This window comes from Henckelia pumila, chromosome 2 (genome assembly GCF_033568475.1).
Source record: "Henckelia pumila isolate YLH828 chromosome 2, ASM3356847v2, whole genome shotgun sequence".
Taxonomy (NCBI): Eukaryota; Viridiplantae; Streptophyta; class Magnoliopsida; order Lamiales; family Gesneriaceae; genus Henckelia; species Henckelia pumila.
This window is the reverse complement of record NC_133121.1, coordinates 10,495,417-10,519,645: the sequence shown is the minus strand read 5'-3', so window position 1 is coordinate 10,519,645 and position 24,229 is coordinate 10,495,417. Positions and strand designations below refer to the sequence as shown.

The 24,229-nt window shown below is 34.5% G+C and overlaps 3 protein-coding genes across 4 annotated transcripts; 1 reads left to right on the top strand and 2 right to left on the bottom strand.

Moving 5' to 3' along the window:
• The first annotated feature begins 544 nt into the window (after positions 1–544).
• Positions 545–3,167, top strand: LOC140881206 (uncharacterized). 2 transcript variants are annotated; one of them, XM_073286331.1, is made up of 6 exons: positions 545–569; positions 702–978; positions 1,066–1,925; positions 2,037–2,441; positions 2,520–2,749; positions 2,901–3,167. In XM_073286331.1, the coding sequence occupies exons 2-6, from the start codon at positions 857–859 to the stop codon at positions 3,165–3,167; spliced, it is 1,884 nt and encodes a 627-aa protein (XP_073142432.1). In that variant the 5' UTR covers positions 545–569; positions 702–856. The 2 variants fall into 2 exon arrangements, with proteins under 2 accessions (XP_073142432.1, XP_073142433.1); XM_073286332.1 differs by lacking the exon at positions 545–569 and having other exon boundaries at positions 631–978.
• A 20-nt stretch (positions 3,168–3,187) lies between these two features.
• On the bottom strand, positions 3,188–6,347 carry LOC140881207 (protease Do-like 8, chloroplastic). The gene is made up of 13 exons (XM_073286333.1): positions 6,045–6,347; positions 5,795–5,955; positions 5,418–5,500; positions 5,214–5,312; positions 5,040–5,106; positions 4,788–4,863; positions 4,595–4,661; positions 4,234–4,451; positions 4,074–4,141; positions 3,898–3,977; positions 3,717–3,803; positions 3,537–3,644; positions 3,188–3,412 (listed from the first exon to the last, which is right to left on the bottom strand). The coding sequence occupies exons 1-13, from the start codon at positions 6,212–6,214 to the stop codon at positions 3,284–3,286; spliced, it is 1,413 nt and encodes a 470-aa protein (XP_073142434.1). The 5' UTR covers positions 6,215–6,347; the 3' UTR covers positions 3,188–3,283.
• Positions 6,348–18,240: 11,893 nt separating this feature from the next.
• On the bottom strand, positions 18,241–20,506 carry LOC140880620 (tubulin alpha chain-like). The gene is made up of 3 exons (XM_073285217.1): positions 20,293–20,506; positions 19,156–19,761; positions 18,241–19,056 (listed from the first exon to the last, which is right to left on the bottom strand). The coding sequence occupies exons 1-3, from the start codon at positions 20,383–20,385 to the stop codon at positions 18,406–18,408; spliced, it is 1,350 nt and encodes a 449-aa protein (XP_073141318.1). The 5' UTR covers positions 20,386–20,506; the 3' UTR covers positions 18,241–18,405.
• Between the last annotated feature and the right edge of the window lie 3,723 nt (positions 20,507–24,229).

Below are 24,229 nucleotides of genomic sequence, written 5' to 3'. Positions count from 1 at the left end.
AAGACATAATTTTGTTTAGTAACTATTTTATTTTTGACAGCACACCCACCTTTCTCCGGATTATTCTATGCTATACCTGGAGTATTTCTTTCCTCATGATGTGGTCAAATATCAACCATTGGATCATCAAGACATATGTCAATTTTCATAAAAATATATGGGCCACACGTGATCTAATTATATTGAAATAGGGGAAAAGCACTCCCGGTGTAGCATTGACTAACCTCCTTTTTCCACTGAATATTTTCAAAAAAAAAAAACAACAACAACAACAACAAATTGAAAGTAATGGTTTTAGTATTTGGCAAAACGAAATTCCATTCAAATAAATGAAATATTTATAAAATTGATAGGATTTAATATAATTTTAATTGTGAAATCAAATTTCAAATTGCATTTTAGATTCTTGAAAAACACCAAAATAAAATTTAAAGTCAATGAATTAAAATCTAAATCCAATTCCAACACACATCCAAAGTAATGATAAAACAATAAATAAATGCTAACAGAAGAGAGAATTCGATGCCTGTAAGCTAGCAAGAAACGAGGTTCATTATGGTCGCTTACAGGTAACCATCTCCCCTCATTTCCTGCTGTCAAAATCTCATCTTCCCTCCCAATTAGGTTGGATTTCAACCTCTTCAGGCTCTGATTTATGGGTCTTTTTTACTCAAATCTCAGTGGGTTTCCATTGTTTACAGGTGGTGCAAAGTCCATTCATAATTCGAAATATTCAAAGGAGTCATGAATCACTTTTCATTGCTTCAGACTGAATCCAGAACCCACCCGTAAAACTTGACAGATGCTTCTTTCAAAAATCAGTTCTTGTCAGTAAATCTTTTTCAGTTTCCTGAAAATGGGTTATGTCTCAACCTTCATTTCCCAGAAGATTACGTGTTTAATCCAGGTTTTTTGGTCCTTTGTTTCCATTTATTTCCCCACACTTCTCTGCAGTCTCGTTTTCGCGTGGTTTTCCAGGTTCGTGCATGTCTCTTTCTCAAGTTTTAAATCGTGTTTGTTACTTCTTCATGTGTTGTTTATCTCGATGGTTTTCGCCACTGACAGGCTGCAGAAAAATGGAGGCTCCCCGATCAATCAAGAGACTGAAACAGAACGAGAAGAGGAAGAAGAAGAAGAAGATGATTCGGAGGTGTTTATGAAATTCAGATTCCCAACACTTGAGGAATTTCTTGAATTTCAAGAAGATAAATGCTTCTCGTTTGGTTCATGCGAAGAAACCGAGACTTCACCACACGTGGATGAAGTTGATGGAAGTGGAATCTGCAGCGAGTTTAATCTGGAACAGAATGGTGATGAAAATTTGGCTCAAGAGATTAAAACAGAGGAAGATTTTCTTGATGAGTCCTCTCTGTTTCAAGATGACAAAATTTCTGTGGTGGGATCTGATACAGACTTAACCAGCGACGAATTCCTATCCGACAATGATTTGGTCGAGACAAGTGATTCAAAGAATGATCGGTTGTCGGAATTCGATGAGAATCAAGAATTATTGCAGCAGTACTTTCATGTCACCGATGACGATCCAGGTAATCTCAAGACATTGAACTCAGATTTCCTGTCTCATGCCGATTTTTCCGACGAGAACAACGACAGAGAAAGCAGTAAATCGAAAGAATCGGCGAATTCGCATGTGGATGATGCAAACAAGCTGGAGTCGTTGTGGGAACATCAAGAACTGATCGAGCAGCTGAAAATGGAGCTACGAAAAGTTCGGGCCACGGGTCTGCCCACCATTTTCGAAGAATCGGAGTCGCCTAGGATATCGGAAGATTTGAAGCCATGGAAGATCGACGAAAGCTTTCAGCATGAAGGATGTATAGGGGAGCTTCACAAGTTCTTCAAGAGCTACGGAGAAAGGATGCGCAAATTCGATATTTTGAACTACCAAAAGATGTATGCCATAGGTCAAGTCCACTACTCCCATAGTATTTTTACTTACGAAAAATGTTACATGTACACGTTCGGTTAACACACTCGATTGATTTAATAAATGACATCATGCAATTTGACCACAGGCTTCTTGCAGCTGAAGGACCCTCTCCACTCGATCCCACCATCGCCACCAACGCTAAAATCCCTGGTTACACACAATCTGTGGCAATGGAAACACAAAATCAATGGCAGCGACCCCATGAAGAAGTTCATAAACGAATTACATGGCGACCTCGAAGTCGTCTACGTCGGCCAGATCTGCCTTTCCTGGGAATTCTTGCATTGGCAGTACGAGAAAGCCTTGGGTTTGTGGGATTCGGATCCTCGTGGAGTCCGTCTGTACAACGAAGTCGCAGGAGAGTTTCAGCAGTTTCAGGTTCTTATTCAAAGATTCATAGAAGATGAGCCGTTCCAAGGGCCTAGACTTCACAACTACGTCCAAAATCGATGCGTTCTTCGCAACCTTCTTCAAGTTCCTTTGATAAGAGGTATGTAACATCAAACACCTGTATTTTCGTACCGTTTAAAATATTTGAGTTAAGTATTTAAATGACATAATTTGGCAGAGGACAAAATGAAAGACAAAATGAAGAGTGGGAAAAATGATATATTGGAAGAATATGGTGTGACAAGTGGAATGCTAGTGGAAATAGTGGAAGAATCGATTCGATTGTTTTGGAGATTTATTGGAGCTGACAAAGATTGCAACGTCGCATCAATCAAGAAAATGGCCCAGCAGGTTTCGAATTCTGAAGACAACAAGCTTCTTCTCCACCTTAAAAAAGACCTTCTCAAGGTTTATACATATCTCAAATGCACACAAATATAAAAAACGTAATTCTGTCATGAGAGCGATCAAAACATAACTTAAATCTCAGGTTTGCATGTGTTTTCATAAATCTTAACATGTTGATCAATGTACTTATTTGTTTCATTGCGGAATGCAGAAGGAGAGGAGGATCAAGGATATTCTGAGGAGCGAAAATTGTATTCTCAGGAGATTTCGTCGGAGGAGCAGGGACGACGACGAATGGGACGAAGTGCTCTACTTCTTTTCACAAGTAGATATGAAGTTAGTGTGTAGGGTATTGAGCATGTCGAGGGTGACCAGGGATCAATTGGTATGGTGTCATAGCAAGTTGAGCAGGATCAGTTTTGTGAATAGAAGAAAAATACATGTGCAGCCTGCAGCTTTCTTGCTGTTTCCTTGTTAGCTTTGTTAAGAATATATATGGTAATCAATAAAGAAAATATTTCATTTTCATGATGCTTTTTGGATCTAAAATTCCCTTAACAAAAATAGGGGGCTATAACACAATATGAGCCTCATTTATTTATCATCTTCCTCCAAAATAATGGGCACCTCCACATCCTGATTGCTCCTCTTTATTTTCAGTATTACTTTATCTCCAATATTATACTCATCAAATGCTCTGTACAAATCTGCTCTATTCCTTACCTGAAACCATATGCAAACCAAAAATCAGTCATCCCCTCAAAATGTACCCTATTTTCTGCATCCGAATAGCGAAACCTTGTCACCGCTGAGTAACTGGATAAAAAAAAAAGTTGAAAGAAGATACCGGTTTGTCGTTGACGGCCAAGATTATGTCCCCGAGTACAATTTTACCAGCGAAACCTCTTGTTATAGGAAGAAGCCCAACCTTAGCTGCTTGGCTATTGCTTGGGACCTATGGAATTGCAAAAAGTTCATCAAAATAAAAGTATTTGAATTGGTGAAATTTGTCTTTGCAGAGGCATACCAGCAAGATTAGAGCTCCATTTCTAACATTCAGTTGATTTGCAATCAAGTCTGGTGCAATGTCTATGTTCAAACCAGCCCGAACAACCTGGAACGATCACAGACGGGTATTAAAATTTTCACCATCCAAAACTCTACAAACCTAAAAGCACTTGAGGATGTGTAAGAAGAAAACTACATACTCTGCCAAACTGGATAAGCTGTGGGACAATCTTTGCCACAGTAGAGGAAGGGATTGCAAACCCGACACCAGCTGATGTTCCTGTTGTGTCCCAAGGAAAGAAGGGTCGATTCTGAATCTTACTTTCAGCTATTCACGACAGGCAAAATCCAGTTAAAATAGAAGGAAAAAACTCACCTGTCTGAGTAAATATTGCGGTGTTTATTCCAATTAAGTTTCCTTTGGAATCCAATAAAGGACCGCCACTGAAATATCACAAAAAATGAAATGTGTAAGAGATGAAGCGAATTTTTCGAGGCCAAGTTCAGGAATATATCGAATTTGTTTAACTTAAAACCTGTTTCCTGGATTGATGGCTGCATCTGTTTGAATTCCTCCTCCTATTGTTACTCCAGTTTGACTATTTATATCTCGGTTTAGTCCACTAATGACCCCAACCGTGAGAGTGTGATCAAAACCAAAGGGATTTCCAATCGCTAAGCACTGCTGACCTACTTTCAGAGATTTTGATGGACCAACTTTAATCGGTCTCAGTAGTTCGTTAGAGGCTTCAACCTGGTAGGAAACTATATATAATGGGCACTTTGCATGATAATTTTAATTAACCAAAACGGCATTGACGTTGAAAACAAAGGCTATCTTACTAAATTTAACATACTTCAATTGCAGGATGGAACAAACAAAGTCAGTGCATTAACCTTTAAGACAGCAAGATCCTTTGCTCGATCAGCACCAATTAACTTGCCCTCAAAGTTCTTCTGTACCCTGCGCAAAACAGAGGGGAAAGCTGATGAAAACCAAAATAACATATAGTCAAAAAATGCACAAAGTACAAAAATTCATGACCGGTTGATTACGTGACAGGAAATTATAAAGAAATACGAGTCTGACCCTTCAGCAGCAAGAATATTAACTCGAGCAACGACTTGCCCACTGATTGGATTTCTTGAAAGAGAACTACCAATAACTGGGCAAAACAAGAACAAACGATTAGCCAAGACTTTAAGCATCCATTTATTTTCCATTACGTGACATTAATAGAAAATTATCTAAATAGTTTTACAAAGACAGAATAATTGCTTGGAAACAAGTCTGAAGCAACTACACATTACACAAAAACAGAAGTCAGGAAAAATTAACTACCATGATAGTTTGTCACAATGTGGCCTTGATCATCCCATACAACTCCTGAACCATTTCCTTCAGGAATCTGCATGTTTATAACCTCTTAAGCTCTTTATTCTTGCAATTATATCTCAGTTGAAACTAACACAAAATGACTGTGTTTCACAGTAAGTATAAACAGAAAACTATCACCTCAACAGCGCCGGTGACATTGAGTTGTGGCCGCAAGTTGACATCAAAAATGTTGACAACAGAGTAAGTATTCCTCTCAAAGAGTTCGACAATTCTTTCCTGCCAAGTTTACACTTATCAATTCACCTGCCACACAAAGTGTGAAAATTTACAAGTAGATAAAAAGAAAAGAGGAAATATGACTTAAAAGCTTGAGAAATCAACCTCAGAAGGGAAAAGAGCCACATTTGAGAAAACTGTGGGCGTCACTTGTTCAATTGTCACAGACGGATCTCCCAAAGCATATGCTGTATGGCAAAATAACATAGCCCGATTCACAAAAGCAGTGTTACTCAAAAAGGAACCTCGAATTCAATGGAGAGGGCAAGTAGAAAGTTGCAGTTTTCTATAAATTACACAACAAAATTTATAGGCTGCTAAATGTACCTAAAGTTGGATAATCCAACATTGGGCTTATACATAAACAATAATCATGCGTTGCAAACTGTCAAATTGGCTAAGTTGGATGAAAGAATTTCCATCAGCAGATTGAAAAATTAAAAGGGTTAAAGATTGTTATAGGAAGCAAGAAAAGGACGAACCTGAATAGTACCTTGATGGACGAAGATAGTAATAAAAAGACGTTCCCATTAACAAACGAGTAAACAGCATTCTACGAGTAGTGAAAGCCAAGTCTTCATCAGCAACCTTATCGCCCAAAATCACATCTTCTTTCCCAAATTTTCCATCTTTATCATCAGCCCTTCCAAGCACAAAAAATCACAAAAGAACCCATCAAAATTAAGCCAATAATTAATTACGTATCCAAACACACGAGTTTGAGCAGATTACCATGGAATCTGAAGGGGAAGACGAGAAACTAAGTTGAGACAAAGCTTGCGGCGGCCCGTTAAACGGAGATGTTTCTTGGGGATAGTACGTGCCGGAGATCTTCGTTTGGCATGGCAGCGATGAGATTTCCGAGGATGGATTACACAGCAGCATACGCTTGTTGCTTGCATTTTCTTGCTGTATCGCGAAGAAAACTTAGCCGATGGATGACGAGTGGTGGCGGGCGGGGTCCTGAGAGGACAAATGGCGGATTGCGTTTTCTCGCGTAATATAGAGTTGCTTAATCATAGTAGCGACTTCACTTCAAACTGGAGAGAATTGGACGATTATGAAAGCATCACCTTTTTTTTCAAATATATCAAGAAAATGTTTTCGTAAAACATTTCAAATATTTTTATTTTAATTTATTGAACATGCTAAAATTTTGCGAACAATTGGTCTGACTCTGACTCAGACTCAGAGTATTCTTATGCAGTGAAAAATATCAATAGATAATAGATAATTAATTAAAAGTGGTTGTGAAAAAGTAAAAATTTATGGTAAAAAGTAAAAACTCCAAAACTTAAAATATATCAAACTTTACACTTCACAATATTTTTCTCTCAATTCAATTGTATTTTTCATCACAAATGAAGATCTATTTATAGATCCACATTTGAGATCAGTCCAAAAATAAATACATCATCATCTACATCATCACACACTAATTTTCCACATTTTACAACTCAATATTCAACATTCAACATTCAATATTCAACATAATATTAATAATAATAATATTTTTCAACACTCCCCCTTGTGATGATGATCGTGATATGATGACTGTCTTCATTACGTGTTTTATATTGTCTCGTTAAAAACCTTACCAGGAAAAACCCAGTAGTATAAAAACCATAGTAAGGGAAAAAGAGTGCAGCCACGTAAACCCCCCCTCATGTTAACATGAGTGATTCTTCACATATTCCGCAGATTGCGCATCCCAATGTTGTATATATGCTTTCTGAATATCGTCGTGGGAAGTGTCTTTGTGAAGAGATATGATGAGTTCTCACTTGATTGAATATAACAGATATCAATATCTTTATTCTTCTCAAGCTCTTGAGTGTAGGCAAAGAACTTTGGGGGTATATGTTTTGTTCTGTCACTTTTGATGTATCCTTCTTTCATTTGAGCAATACATGCAGCATTGTCTTCATACAACGTCACAGGCTTCTTGTCTACTGATAATCCACAAGAAGTTTGGATATGTTGTGTCATTGATTTTAGCCAAACACATTCACGGCTTGCTTCATGTAGCGCAATAATCTCAGCGTGATTTGATGAAGTTGTTACGAGTGTTTGTTTCTGTGAACGCCAAGAAATTGCGGTGCCTCCACGAGTAAATACATATCCGGTTTGAGAACGTGTTTTATGTGGATCAGATAAATATCCAGCATCAGCATAACCAATGATACTTTGATTGGTGTCTTTTGAGTACAAAAGTTTCAAATCTGTTGTTCCTCGTAGATAACGAAATATATGTTTAATTCCGTTCCAGTGCCTCTTTGTTGGATATGAACTGAATCTTGCCAATAAATTTACAGCAAAAGATATATCAGGTCTAGTGCAATTTGCAAGATACATAAGGGCACCAATGGCACTTAGATATGGTACTTCTGGACCAAGAATAACTTCATCATCCTCACATGGACGGAATGGATCCTTTTCTATGTTTAATGATCTTACAACCATTGGAGTACTTAATGGATTTGATTTATCCATATTAAAACGTTTAAGGATCTTTTCTGTATAATTTGCCTGGTGAACAAAAATTTCACATTCTTTTTGTTCGATTTGCAAACCCAGACAGTACTTGGTTTTTCCAAGATCCTTCATTTCAAATTCTTCTTTCAAGTACATCATAACTTCATGAATTTTTTTATTCGTTCCAATGATGTTTAAATCATCAACATATACAGCAATAATTACATATCCGGATGTTGTTTTCTTGATGAAAACACAAGGGCATATTGGATCATTTACATATCCCTTTTTCATCAAATGATCACTTAGCCGATTATACCACATTCGGCCTGATTGCTTCAACCCATATAATGATCTTTGCAATTTTACAGAATAAAATTCTCTGGGTTTTGAACTTTGTGCTTCAGGCATCTTAAATCCTTCAGGGATTTTCATGTATATATCACTATCAAGTGATCCGTATAAGTAAGCTGTAACAACATCCATAAGACACATTTCCAAATTTTCAGACACTGCCAAACTAATCAAATATCGAAACGTAATTGCATCCATAACAGGAGAATACGTTTCTTCATAATCAATTCCAGGCCTTTGAGAAAAACCTTGTGCAACAAGTCTAGCTTTATATCTGACTATTTCATTTTTCTCATTTCGCTTTCGAATAAAAACCCATTTGTATCCAACAGGTTTTACACCTTCAGGTGTGAGGACTATAGGTCCAAAAACATTACGTTTATTCAGCGAATCCAATTCAACCTGGATGGCATCTTTTTATTTGGCCCAATCATGACGAGTTTTACATTCACCAAAAGATTTTGGTTCATGATCCTCATTTTCATTTATGATGTCACAAGCCACATTATAAGAAAATATCTCATCAATATCTTCTATGTCTTTTCGGTTCCATATTTTTCTAGTATTAATATAATTGATAGAGATTTCACGATTCTCGTTAGTTTGTGGTTCTGACAGAACATTTTCATCATCAGGTGTTTCTTCTGGAACACCATTTTCTATTTTATGATCATCGTGCTTCTCTATGCCTTTTTTTTTCGAGGATTTTTATCCTTGGAACCGAATGACCTTCCACGCTTCAGGCGTTTAATGACATCATGAGTGTCTTCAATCTGTTTCTTTGGAATTTCAATTCGAGCTGGGGCATTTACAGCATGTATATATGATTTTGTCACCCTTTTGTGTCTGCAAATGCATCTGGCATTTGATTTGCTATTCTTTGCAAATGTACAATTTGCTGTACATCTTTTTCACATTGTTTGGTCCTTGGATCCAAATGTAAAAATGATGGTACAGACCATGTGATTTCTTTTTCGATGTGTTTCTTTTCTCCCCCTAACACTGAGAATATTTCTTCATTAAAATGACAATCAGCAAAGCGTGCTGTAAACACATCGCCTGTCTGAGGCTCAAGATATCGAATGATTGATGGACTATCATAACCGATATAAATACCGATTTTTCTTTGTGGACCCATTTTTGATCGTTGAGGTGGTGCAATAGGCACATACACCATACATCCAAAAATTTTCAGATGAGAGATATTTGGTTCTTTACCAAATGTAAGTTGCAATGGGGAGAATTTATGATATGCACTTGGTCTGATGCGAATTAATGCCGCAGCATGTAAAATTGCATGTCCCCATATAGAAATAGGGAGTTTTGTTTTCATAATCATTGGTCTAGCAATCAGTTGTAGACGTTTAATCAATGATTCAGCTAATCCATTTTGCGTATGAACATGAGCTACAGGATGTTCAACAGTGATTTCCATTGACATACAATAATCATTGAAAGTCTGGGATGTAAATTCTCCAGCATTATCAAGTCTTATTTTCTTGATTGTATAATCGGGAAATTGATTTCGCAATTTTATTATTTGAGCCATCAATCTTGCAAATGCCACATTCCAAGTTGACAATAAGCATACATGTGACCATCTGCTAGAGGTATCGATCAATACCATAAAGTATCGAAATGGTCCGCATGGTGGATGAATTGGCCCACAAATATCACCCTGAATACGTTCAAGAAATATGGGTGATTCAGTTTGGATTTTAGCTGGCGATGGTCTTATAATAAGTTTTCCAAGAGAACATGCTTTACATTGAAACTTATTATTCTGAAAGATCTTCTGGTCTTTCAATGGATGACCATGAGTATTTTCAATAATTCTTCGCATCATTATTGAACCAGGATGTCCCAATCGATCATGCCAATTTGTTAATATTGAAGAACTATTAACCACCATATTTGATTCGATTGGCCTTATATGTGTATAATGCAATCCAGTAGGGAGCATTGATAATTTTTCAACCACATATTTCTTTCCTGATTTATATGTAGTAAGACACATATATTTCTGATTTCCATCAGTTATCGTCTCAGTATCATACCCATGAGAGTATATGTCATTAAAACTCAACAAATTTTTTTTCGATTGTGGTGAATATAAAGCATCATTTATCAGAAATTTTGTACCATTAGGTAACAAAAAATGTGCTTTTCCACAACCTTCAATCAAGTCTACAGGACCTGATATGGTATTCACCATTATTTTTGTTGGTTTTATTTCCAATAAATATCTTTCATCTCGCAGAATAGTGTGTGTTGTACCACTATCTGGTATGCAAATTTCCATGATATTATTTCCATGTTTGCTCATAGCATTTTCCATATCAAACTTCACAAAAAAATGCAATAAAGAAAAATTAAGTACAATACAAATGCAAAATATAACATGCTTTATAATACAAGAATGCATGAAAAATACAAATTTGTTACAATGTAGTCCCACCAATATTTTAATCAATGTCTTCGAAATCATTCAAAAAATATGTAGCATTGAAACTAGTTGAACCAATTAAACGGTCACTATCTTCAACAAAATTTGTCTCTTTTCCTTTCCCCTTTGTCGATTCTTTATAGAGTTTACATAGGTGCTCAGGGGTTCGACAAATATGTGACCAATGTCCTGGAGTGCCACATCTATAACAAACACTCTCAGATCTTTTTGAGTGATTTTCATTTTCACTCGTATTTTCATGCTGCCTTTTTGGTGGGTGATTCGTGACGTTCTTTTGAGATGAGTTATTGAAATAACTACCTCGATTATTTTCATATCCACGGTCATGACCACGACCGCGATAATTTTTACGTCCACGTCCACGTCCACGCCCATTTCCTCGACCTCGTCCACGACCAAAATCTGGTCTATGCCTTTGATTTTGGTTTTCATTTTTTATTACGACATTTGCTTCAGGAAATGTCGTTGATCCAGTGGGTCGGGATTGATGATTTCTTACTAACAATTCGTTGTTCTTTTCCGCCACAAGAAGACATGCGATTAGTTCGGAATATCTCGAAAATCCACGCACTCTATACTGTTGTTGTAGAGTTATATTCGATGCGTGAAAAGTGGAAAATGTTTTCTCAAGCATTTCCATCTCTGTAACTTCAAGTCCACAAAATTTTAATTGCGAGACTATTCGATACATCGCAGAATTATAATCACTGACTTTTTTAAAGTCTTGGAATCTCAACGTATTCCATTCATCACGGGCGGTCGGAAGTATCACTTCCCTTATATGCTCAAATCTTTCTTTCAGCCCTTTCCATAAAGTCATTGGGTCTTTTTCTGTGAGATACTCACATTTCAACCCTTCATCAAGATGTCGGCGCAAGAAAATCATATTTTTTGCTTTATCTTGTGAGGTTGATATATTATTTTCTTTGATGCTTTCACTTAGACCCAATGACTCAAGATGCATCTCAACATCAAGAGTCCATGGCATATAATTTTTTTCAGTGATATCGAGTGCAACGAATTCAAGCTTTGCCAAATTTGACATGGTGGTACTAGAAAAATAACAATGCATTTTATTAGTTAATTTCTATTAGTATGATAATACAAAATAATGGAAGGACGAAAATTACAAGTGCGTATATAAATAGATAAAAAATCTGTGGTGGAAAATCGCCGGTGAGTACAAAACTCGTGAGCATGATGATCATAGTCGTTATGAGAAATAGCCTTAGAAAGGTCAAAAACTCCATCTTCTTCTTTTTCGAAAAAAAAACCGAGAAGAAAATATTTTGAGAGAAATAGTGAATTTGGTGTGATTGAAAATGAGTTTGAGTGAACATATTTATAGGGCAAAAATTTAGCCGTTTGTTACCGTTTGTGACCGTTGAGGGTAAGAAAAAATGATTATGTGTTGAATAAAAATTCGTGATAATGATGCAATGCATATAATGATAATGATAATTAAATAATTATGTATATCATATCACATTATTATAAGGTCGGTGTCGTAGACAACCTTTTATATAATAACATGAGATTATACAAATATGGTTAGTATATAAATACACAATAATATATATCATATCACGTTATTATAAGGTCAGTGTCGTAGACAACCTTTTATATAATAACATGAAATTATATATTAATATAGTTAATATATATACATAATAAATATATATCACGTTATTGTTTAAAAACCTTAGAGGCTTTTATACTTGTCGTATCCCTTACCGGGAGTGTGGGATGTCGTCTTAACATCCTCCCAGGATTTATAACAAGTTTTGAAAAAAAACTTATTTTTTTCATAACATGATATTATATATTAATATGTACACAATAAAAATATATAAACAGTAAAATAAAAATTCTTACTTGTTGAATATTTTTGACTTCTTCTTGTATTTTGGGGCGTCGAAAAATATAGAGAACCTTCGAGCGATCGTGCTGATAACGTGTTGTGAAAAAATAAAAATTTATGGTAAAAAGTAAAAACTCCAAAACTCAAAATATATCAAACTCTACACTTCACAATATTTTTCTCTCAATTCAATTGTATTTTTCATCACAAATGAAGACCTATTTATAGATCCACATTTGAGATCAGTCCAAAAATAAATACATCATCATCTACATCATCACACACTAATTTTCCACATTTTACAACTCAATATTCAACATTCAACATTCAATATTCAACATAATATTAATAATAATAATATTTTTCAACAAAGGTAAAAATGAAACAATTAAAATGAAATGTCTAAACATAATTTTGTCTCCCTCCTATCACAATGTTAATTAAAAAAAAACTACTCAGATAAATACTAGATAAAGGAAGATATCAATGTTCAAATCCGCGAAAATAAAACTCGTGAGAAAACAGTCTCAAATTAAAATATGTAATTTCGTTTGAACATGAGTTTCTCCCTCTTTAAACGATAGTATCTAATTAATGTTTATCTATTTAGAGTTTCTTTGGGAAAAAAAAAAAGAGTGCGGGAAAAAAAAACTCATCAAATCCACTATTAGAATCAAGATAATTGATATTCGAATTTTTTTTTTTAAAAAAAACAAAATTGATATTAGAATCAAGAAAATTGAGTTTGAATTGGAAACCTAGACATTTTCCACAATTTTTCCGATTTGCCAATTTTGGAACACTCATCCACGTGGATGGTTACCACGGGTTTGAACGTGTCTCGCCCTCTGTTGTCGTTCTTCGAGTCTTCACATCCAGCCACCAACACGAGATTAGACTCCACTTTGACCATTTCTTTTTCACATTTTTTTTGATATTTTTTGACTATTTATTTCCACGACATCCATTTGTTGATTTTTCACATATTTTCATTATTTATATTTTTTAGCTTAGGTAACAATTAAAATTATATGAAAACACATTGAACAACCACAAAAATTGGATGCAAATAAACCACATAAGCACGTGAAAGATGTTAGGGATTTCGTTTGGATATGTATTTTAAAAACGTTTTAGTATTTTATAAAAAACTTAAAATATGTGTTTGGATAATTTTTTTGTAAAATGTTTTTGAAAAATAATTTTTAAATAGTGTTTTTCAAGTATAGTTTTTAACAGAGGCAGTCCTATGAGAAATGAGGCCGTTGACGAAACTTAAAATATGGGTCCTCTTGCATTGATTCGAAAATTAAAATATATAACCACAATGAAATAATTATGAAATTGTAAAAAAAAAAAATTATCATTCACATTCATAATTATGAAATTGTAAAAAAAAAAAATCACAATAAATCATCAAAACTCACAATTCAGATGCTAGTTTAATCTATAATCAACTAATCTTAGCCATTCAAAATCAAATTCAATAAAAAAAATCCAATTTTCAAAATTAGGTTTTGAAATTCATACATCTAATCCTTGACGCTAAAAAGTTCAAGAAGGGATGACGGGGAGCAACGATGACAACGAAAAATACTGAGAAGAGGGATGTCAATTGGAGTGAAGATTATTGTGTGATCATAAATTTGGCTGTTTGGGGGGAAAACATTGACTACTCAAATTGCGCTGAATGTTGATTGTGGTATTGCGAGATGCAAGTTTAAGCGCCTATTTACTATCACGGAATGTCATCACATATAAACTTGACTTGTTTTGTGTATGCTTCAATATCAAAATATCAGCTGTGGGATCGTATTCTCAATTGTGCTAATGCGCTTCGCTTTAGTTGTTCGAAATTTTCCGAGATGGATAATTAATTCAAATTTTTTTTTACACAATATGTTTTATATTTTATAATTCATGAAATTTAAGGGAAGGCATCGCTATTGTTGTTGATATTGTCATTAGCTATTGTGTATAAGGTTGATTATTATATGATAGGATAAACTTATCTAGGTAATCAAATGTTTGGTAGACTTGGTAAGAATTTAATCCACTCATGTTGTTGGGCAACATTGAACATCTCATTGTCATTAATTTTGACGTTTTACATTTTATAATACAAATAAACGTTTTCTTCTAAATGCACAAGCAATTTCGGCCACTTGGAAACACACGTGTCCTTGCCACTTGTATGCATACCCCTTGAGCCACTCGTCTAAATGGACAATGAATCAAACTTTGTTTAATAATAATTATGTCATTGAAGAGATTAATTACATATCTATCATATCAAATGTGTTTTCTAGTGAATTATTTAAAAATCATTTGTCACTTCGGAACAAAACATTTAAATTGATTTTAATATGTCACAATGGACTCATATATCAGTATATCAATCATTTTCCTAAAATGAATACAAATGAAAAGCGATTGTTATTAAGCATGTCAAATACAAATGTAATTGTATCGGTTTATGATGAAAATATGTTGATCGTCATTAATTATATATATATATATATATATATATAGATATTATGAGTTAAGTATAATGTGAGACAAAGTGATGTGTTATCATTTTTCGATTCGTCACTTAAAAGTGTAGAATAAAATATTCATGTGCGACAAATCGTCTTCTTCAATTGTTAGAACGTCGAATTCCAAACGAGAGGTATCCATCACACGGGGCTCAGCCTAAGCTGGGGTTTGATAATGGACAAATCATATTATAGAAATTAAATAATGATATATATATATATATATATTCATATTCGAGAAGAAATATGAAAACTCATTGAATATGAATAGAACCGAACATACCGGCCGACCCACCGCTTACCAATAACATTTAGGCACGTTTATTGCCCCAACAACTAAATAAAACTTTATATCATATTTAAAATCTTCTTCGCTTTTTCAGATCCTTATACATTATTTAATCACTTATTTATAATATAAAATAAAATAAAATTTTCAACTAACACCTAGCCAAATCGATCTCCTGTATTGAATATTATTTTAATGGTCGGAAATGGAATCCATACTATTCTACAATACTTATATCGTCGTTCTAGGAATATTCCAATCTGTTTTGAACAAATAGAAAAAATTTCATAATTCCACAAGAAAAATATATTTTTACTTACATTCCACATTCTCTTATCTTATTTTCATTAGAGATAGGATTTTTACCAACTCTTTTCGTGCAACGGTCGATTAATTAATTAAATACAAAATGTCACACAACAGCTTCTTTTAGATCTCACACGAGCTACCATGTAGACCGGCTACCTACAAGATAGTTGGAACTTGGACGGTATAAATTCAATATCACACGAGATTTTTTTTTGCTAAAATATAAAGGTTTTTTTTTTTTTATTTTTATGATGTGGGAATCCAGATAAGCTCTTTGTGACATACTAGTTTAAAAAATTGTTGGTAAGAGGAAACCGAACTCTTTATCTCTGATTTAGTACTCACCTACTCCAACAACTAGAACACCGTATTGAGAGTTAAAATATGTAAATAGGATATCTCTCATGAGATGTATCCATTCGATAAATAAATAATATTTTTGACATAAAAAAATAATTTTTTTTCATATCAATATTCTGTTAATAGTGTGTGGCCCGTCGACCAATAATAATAATACATTTGGAATTAAAAAAATAAAAATAGTAAAAAAACAAGAAAGTGTGGGAAAGGACACGCGTCGGAAAGCGAGAAGGGAGTTGAAGTCGCCATGGAAAGAGCGTCACTCAAGGGGAAGCTCGGCCAAGTTTGCCAAGTATTCTCAACACCTCATCACTCCTTTCTTTCACACACTTAAATATCACACGCAATCTCTACATCCTTCCATTCATCATCTTTATATAATACCCAATACCAGATTTGTTTTCCTTCGTTCTCCATGAATTTCAGCGTTCATCACAAGATCTTCAGGGTGTTCTCTTTCCCGGAACATTCCGGTTCCGAATCCGGAGGGGTGGATATGGATCAGGAGAGCTGTGGTTCTTCGACGGAGGAGGTGGAGTCTCCCAGATCGGTGGTTCTGATGATGGCGGCGGATCGGAAGAGCGGCGGCGGCGACAAAGGGCGCGCCCATAGCCAGGTCTTGCGGATCAGAGCGGAGGATTTGCATCTGGGAGACGATATTGGGGAGGGGAAATTGAATAAATTAGGGTTTCGGGATTTCGTTATATATTCGAGGCCTATTTTGCCAGCTTCCCCTCTCGGTGGCAAGGCTTGAATTGAAACGAAACCAATCGAATCGAATCGATGATGGCCAATGAATCTTTGTTTGCCTGGTTTGTAAATTATTATATTTCAAATAATATATTAATATTTCTAGTTTTTTGGATTTTTTTTTATACGAGCATTGAATTATAAAATTTAGTAATATTATTTCTGATTACTTTTATTTTAAGACACTCTTGCAATTTTGCTGTAACAACAATTCGTTTCAGCTCCTGCTCTATAAATTATTGGTGTTCACGTACCAACATAATAATCATATCTACCAGGAAAAAATAAAAATAATATTTTGCACGAGTCTCGAATCTCACAAAATTAATCCGGACAAATCTTCAAAATTTTTGTGTAGTTGTTCTAAGGATCGGACTGTTTAAATGACCGACAACATGAACGTTTGTACACGAGCATCAAAGTAAAATATTCATTAGATTCATGTTCAGTATTAAAGCCACGTGTTTTATTAATGATTGAGAAGAAATATAAAGTTCGATGACAGGTGAGAGAAGTGTTTTAGAAGGTGTTTAATTTATGTTTAAATAGTTCATAAACTTTTATATTTTATAAGCTGAGTTATGTCTTCAATTCTTATAAACGTAAAAATATCTGTTTATAAAAAAAAATGATATTATTATAAATATTTTTATTTTTCCAGAGTTCAGCAGTGGTATTGGTAATTAAAGAATTTTTTTATAAATCTAGGATTAACAATTATGGAATTAAAAGTTAGCTTAATTAAAATTTTATTTTAGTTAATCTAATTAATTCAATTTTTGTTTGGAGCAGGAGGTGCAGACGTGCAGCGTACGTAACTAATAATGCACATGAAGTCTCGATGAAGCTTCAACTTTGAAAATAAAGTTGATGCGTCGAATAGAAGAAAACTAGAGAGATATATTAATATATAGCTCCAACGAGAAGAAGAAAAAGAAAAGGAGAAACTTATCGAATGTAGTTTAATTTGTGTTTTTATGATACATTGGAAAAAAACTGATTATATGAATAAATTTCCGGTTTTATCTGAATTTTTTGAGTTTTATATCCAAATGCTTTAATTAAAAAATTAAAAAATAAAAATATATGAGTAAAAAAATATAGAAGAAACACACTAAATATAGGTTTATAGTATACTCTCTTTTTTTGAAAAACTATACTCTCTTGGGCCCTTGGCGTTTCGATATTATTATAGTGAGGGCATCACCGTGTACGTGTATGGTCGGGAATTGACCACACATTTTTCTCATGTTTTACATGTGGGACCTTCATGAAAAATACCTTACATTAACCTTGGATCTCACCCAGGTAGGATCAAATCGTCCCTATACTCTTAACTTTTAGACATGTGAACAAAAAATACATATATTCTATCTATGAAGATAAATATCTATTTAAAAATTTGTTATTTATTAATATATAATATAAATTATTCTCTGATCCTTAGTATATAATAATAATCTTGTAATTAATAATAATATAATATTATTAAAAAATGTAAACACCATTACCCCGACACAAATCAGTTAACACGATGAACACAAACACATAGCATCAAAAGTTTTGTTGCTACAAAGACAAGAACACAACACAAGGATAACAAACACGAGAAACACAGATCACAGACACAACAGAAAGGCACTGTCTCAAGACAAATACTTCATCTAATTTCGTCCGGGAACGAAAAAAATCTATTCGTACTCCTCATCGTCATCTCCTTCAGGACCCTCGGCACCAACTTCCTCGTAGTCCTTCTCGAGAGCAGCCAAGTCTTCCCTTGCTTCGGAGAACTCTCCTTCTTCCATACCCTCACCCACGTACCAGTGCACGAAAGCACGTTTGCAGTACATCAGATCAAACTTGTGATCGATTCTTGAGAAGACCTCAGCAACACTGGTTGAGTTGGAAATCATGCAAACGGCCCTCTGAACCTTGGCCAAATCTCCACCAGGAACGACAGTGGGGGGCTGATAGTTGATACCACACTTGAATCCGGTCGGGCACCAGTCCACGAATTGAATTGTCCTCTTGGTTTTGATGGTGGCAACAGCAGCATTCACGTCCTTGGGAACAACATCACCCCTATACATCAAACAGCAAGCCATGTATTTCCCATGGCGAGGGTCGCACTTCACCATCATAGACGACGGCTCGAAAGCAGTGTTGGTGATTTCAGCAACAGAGAGTTGCTCGTGATATGCTTTCTCGGCCGAGATAACAGGGGCATATGATGAAAGCATGAAGTGGATTCTTGGGTATGGGACCAAGTTAGTTTGGAACTCGTTCACATCCACGTTCAATGCCCCATCAAATCGTAAAGATGCAGTCAGAGAAGATATCACCTGGACACATTTCCAATCGAATCGATTCCACATTAGGACCATAGAAATGCCATTGACGGTACGGGATGCTATATTTTATACCATCCAGAGACAAATTACCTGAGAAATGAGCCTGTTGAGGTTGGTATATGTAGGCCTCTCAATATCAAGTGATTTGCGACAGATGTCATATATAGCCTCGTTATCAAGAAGCACAGCAACATCGGTGTGCTCAAGAAGAGAATGGGTCGAAAGCACGGAGTTATACGGCTCAACCACAGCAGTAGAAACCTGAGGGGATGGGTAAATAGTGAATCCCAGCTTCGACTTTTTACCGTAGTCAACAGAGAGTCTCTCGAGCAACAAAGATCCAAGCCCAGATCCGGTGCCTCCACCAACAGCATGGAACACCAGAAAACCTTGCAGACCGGTGCAGTTGTCTGCAAGCTTCCGGATCCTATCAAGGCAGAGATCCACGATCTCTTTGCCGATAGTGTAATGACCTCTAGCAAAGTTGTTGGCAGCATCCTCTTTGCCGCTGATCAGCTGCTCCGGATGGAAGAGTTGGCGGTAACCACCTGTGCGCACCTCATCGATCACCGTAGGCTCGAGATCCACAAAAACAGCACGTGGGACGTGTTTCCCAGCGCCTGTTTCACTGAAGAACGTGTTGAAGGCATCATCTCCTCCACCCACGGTGGTATCTCCGGGCATTTGCCCATCAGCCTGCATAAAGTAGAGCATGAAAATACTTGAATCCAATATCATCATTGTTCAATTTCCTTTTATCAATCGTTCAATACACCACCAGACGATAAGAACAACGAATCTGACAGAAGTCCATTAACATCCAAAATTGAACTTCTGAATTATAAAAACACATTTAGATCTCCGGTTTCTGATACATTTTCTTCATAGTTTGCAAAGATCTATGAAATCATATAACCCCACAATCTACAATAAATACGAGCCGAACAAAAACTTCCCTCCGGACCTACAATTACACGTATAAAAAATTGACCGTAAAAAAGACATAAGAAAAGCAACCAAAGTCGGACCTACGAATTCAGACTCCAATCATTTAAAAAAAAATCAAATGTTGATGTGAGATCTAATCACTCTCGTTCTGAAAACCAAAAGAACCATGCAAAATCTCTCCCAGATCTGAGAGAAATGCACATCATCATGTAAAAAGAAAAAAAAACGTAGGATCACCCGAAACCACAGATCTAACGCAGATAATTGAAAAATACAAACCTTAATGCCATGTTCGAGGCAGTAAAGCTCCCAGCAGGCATTTCCGACCTGAATACCAGCCTGACCAATGTGGATCGAAATGCACTCTCTCATATTGACAGAGAATTGAGATTGGATCTGATGAAGAAGGAACTGCGATGGCCCGAGGCGTATACAAAGACGTCTCCGGACAATGTGAGATGCAGAGTGATGATAGGAATGCGCTAGGGTTGAGTCTCTACCCAATTTATAGCAGTTAATTAGGGGCAGTTTTCTATTTTATACTTTGCTTCATTCTTTTACTTTTCTTTTTCCTTTTCCTTTTTTTTTTAAAAAAAAAATTTAATATATACTACTGATTTTTAAAAAAAATTAACAATAATAATATATACTACGTCTTTCTCTATCTCGATTATATATGTCATTATATTTTTTTATTTACGTCAAACATGTAAGTTTGTATTATATTTAACAATGTTTTTTTAATCGTTTACAAATACATCAAATGTCTTGAAAAACCTACACTATAGTTTTTGAATGAATTAAATAAGTTTGAAATTTGTATATGATTTATCTTTTTATGAGTTTTCCTAATGTGTAGGAAAAAACGAAACTACATTGGTAAGTATTGTTACATTTTGGATAGTTTATAATTATAATATTTGCTATCTTTACTTCTTTACTATCTTATAAATGGTGAGCACCTTATACTAACTGTTTTTTAGTGTGGCAAAATACACCACATTTTTTGCCAAATTTACCCCCATATATTGTAATGGTATAATTCAAAACACTGGGCTAATTAATAATATTAATGTGGATATCTCTCCAACAACAACTTCTCACACCCATTTCTGTCAACCGCTTCCACACGTTCATTATTTCAAACAATTAACTTCTCCGTAGGTAATTACAATTACGGTGCAATTCTTCTGCATATTTGTGGTTTCTTAAGCAGAGATCCATCTCGGTAAGAACCTTTTGTGGTTTCTTAAGTTTGGATGTGCGGAACGATTTTGTGTTGTCTTAATTGAAACGTTTATCATACATGATTAATAGAAATATAATATTTTGGTAACACCATTATCCACACGTATGGAACCTTAACCGGTTCTCTTGAAGAAAATTTTCGAATACCATATTTTGTTACCTAAATTCAACATTTAGCATTTTATGGAATGTCTTTAACTTTATAAACTTTGAAGTGGTGAAAATTCGAAGTCACGTTGTTGGTGATCTTTTTTCTGAATTACCAAGGACTATTATTTTAGCATGATCAGGACTTGCAAAATTAATTTTGGCTGGTATTTAACATAATTAATTTAACATGTTCTGTGAGCTGTTTGGTGATCACGAGGCTGGAAATACCTTTTTGGCTGATAATTCCTCAACCAACACGGTTTTCTTCCAACTTCTACTATTAATTTTTTTTGATCAAATTGATTTTAGAATAGCGTCTTAAGTCTTACTTATCGTCCAAAAAAGTTATCTTAACCTGTTTGAGAAAATATGCATCAGAAGACTTTTTTAACAGCTAGCAAATTTCATTGTATCAACTTTCATTTCCTATCTTTATCTGAACTTTTTACCAATGGAATATTTCATTTTATTTTATTTTACTAATTTTCAGCGAATTCCAGGATGAAAATGAAGCAACAATTCCGCAATTGAAGCAGAAATAGCGCTGAGAATCAATAAGAATTGATCCAGAATCAAAGCAGCAAAAGATCTTCTATTGATACCATATTATAAGATGAAATACTCTTCTTCACCGATAGAGCATATGGTAAAAATATGAATACAAAGTTAGTTTTTAGTATCTGTTAACTATATTGTTTTACTTAATTTGGACCACTAACAAGTAAATAGACTACAAGTGCTATCGTTAGTCTGTATATAAATATTCATGTTCTAATTGATTTTGTTAGTGTAGGAGTTATACTTAAATCAATGTTAGAATATGCTTACTACACTGGGAGTTAACTTCATTTTTTTTTTTGTTGATAGTCTTTTTATGTTGGTGTAGCTTATATACGTGTTTACAATGAATCTATTATTTCATGTTTTGGTGTATATTGATATGCCTTTGAAGTTATGTGATTATCTACCAAATATATATTGATTATATTGTAGATGTATTTTTATTGAAAGTTTAATTTATGAGGTAATTATGCCAAAATTTTTGTATAATATTATTTTTTCTTGATATATAATTTCATTTATTTAAAAAAACAAAAGTTTTTTCATCATAATTAAATCCAACAGTTTTAAAATATAAATGTATCAGTATTACTCACATACCATACATAATGGTTTAGTTTTTTCGATATTTCTCTTCATATTGTATGAAGTATGTTGCTATAGATTTTCAATTTTGAAAATAAAATACTAACAATAATTTGATTTTATTTGTTCAATAAAATCAAATATCTTGAAAAAAAAAATGTGTATTGCACATAAAATATATAATATTCATGTTTTGTGTCCTACACGCAACGCGTGTGCCACGTCCACTAGTTTATAATTACCGTTTACACCTTTGAATTTGGTTTTAAAATTTTGAAATTCTGGAACCGAGAAGAAACCCGGTTTCGATATGGGCCGGGCGAGGTTGGCACGTGGTATCGTATGGGGATTTTTTTTTATATCGGATTGTTTGCCGGGAACCCCCTTCACTTTTCATAATATTGCATGTTGGGACCTATTTGTTCACGAATTCCCGATAATAATTTATATAAAAATAATTTATTGAGAATGGTTTGAATAAATTTATTATTATTATTATAAAGTAAATAACCCAAAATTTTCAAATTTTAAACAGATGACAATTCATGATTTACAGTTTGTTATTGATTTCCACCATCAAGCTTTGACACTCTTCTGATTAAGAATTATATTCAGTATAATTTTAAAAAATGTAATAATATGAATTGTGTACCTTATGAATTTTATTGTATATTATAGTGGTTTAAATAATAAAATTTTAATATACTCAATATAAAAGAATGGGCCCATTAATCACATAAAGATAGGGGGAAATGGGCTTCGGTTAATTTTCTGAAGTTTGGATAGGGTTTCCAACAAAACCAAGCCTCTTATGACATATTGCCCAGCCCAGTTAATAAAGCAGTTGTTCAACAAAATCGAAATACATAACATTTTCGAAGAATATTTTTTTCACGCCTCTTGTTTTAAAACATCGTTTGCATATCATTTAAATATTTAGATATAACAGGCAAAAAAAAAAAAAGGGATTATGTATAAGACGAAGAGTTTAATCCGATGACTATTCTCGTTTAAGACGCTGACTTTGATATCTCGATATTGGGGCCAAACAATGTGCAAAAATAGATTAGATAACAAATCGTTTTCAAGGTTTATTCATGATCAAAGATTGGTCATTTGGTCGAACCTCAAGTTAATTTTTAAATGCCGAGTAAGAAGGAAGCATTTTTTATTTTTTTTGTCCTCAAAGACACAAATTTCATTCAACTAAAGTGGAGTTATTACAATCAGAAACTAATGTATCAATAATAAATCTAGGAGAATCATAAAAAAACACAAGGACTAACATGAGAATTGGTCGTTCGAGTAGATAAATGAGCAACCATATTCGCTTGTCTCCGCACAAATTAAAATCTTGAAAGATAAGAACAACATTCTGAAATGATTGTTCTAAACTCGATGCAATCAATCCGAGTTAAAAGTATCGCATCAACTACCAACTTGGAATCCGTTTCAAATATGACATATTGAAACTCCAACGAAACAGCCCACATAAAAGCTTCAAGCAACGCATTTGCTTGAGCTTCACATCTCTCTAGTAACCCGTTATAAGTCTCCATCCTGCACACCATGAACTCCTATTCGAGAAGTTGAATTCACGTTTTCCCATGTCTTGTCAAACATGTTTACCAACAATTTATGGAATTGAATTATTATATGTAGTAACCCAACA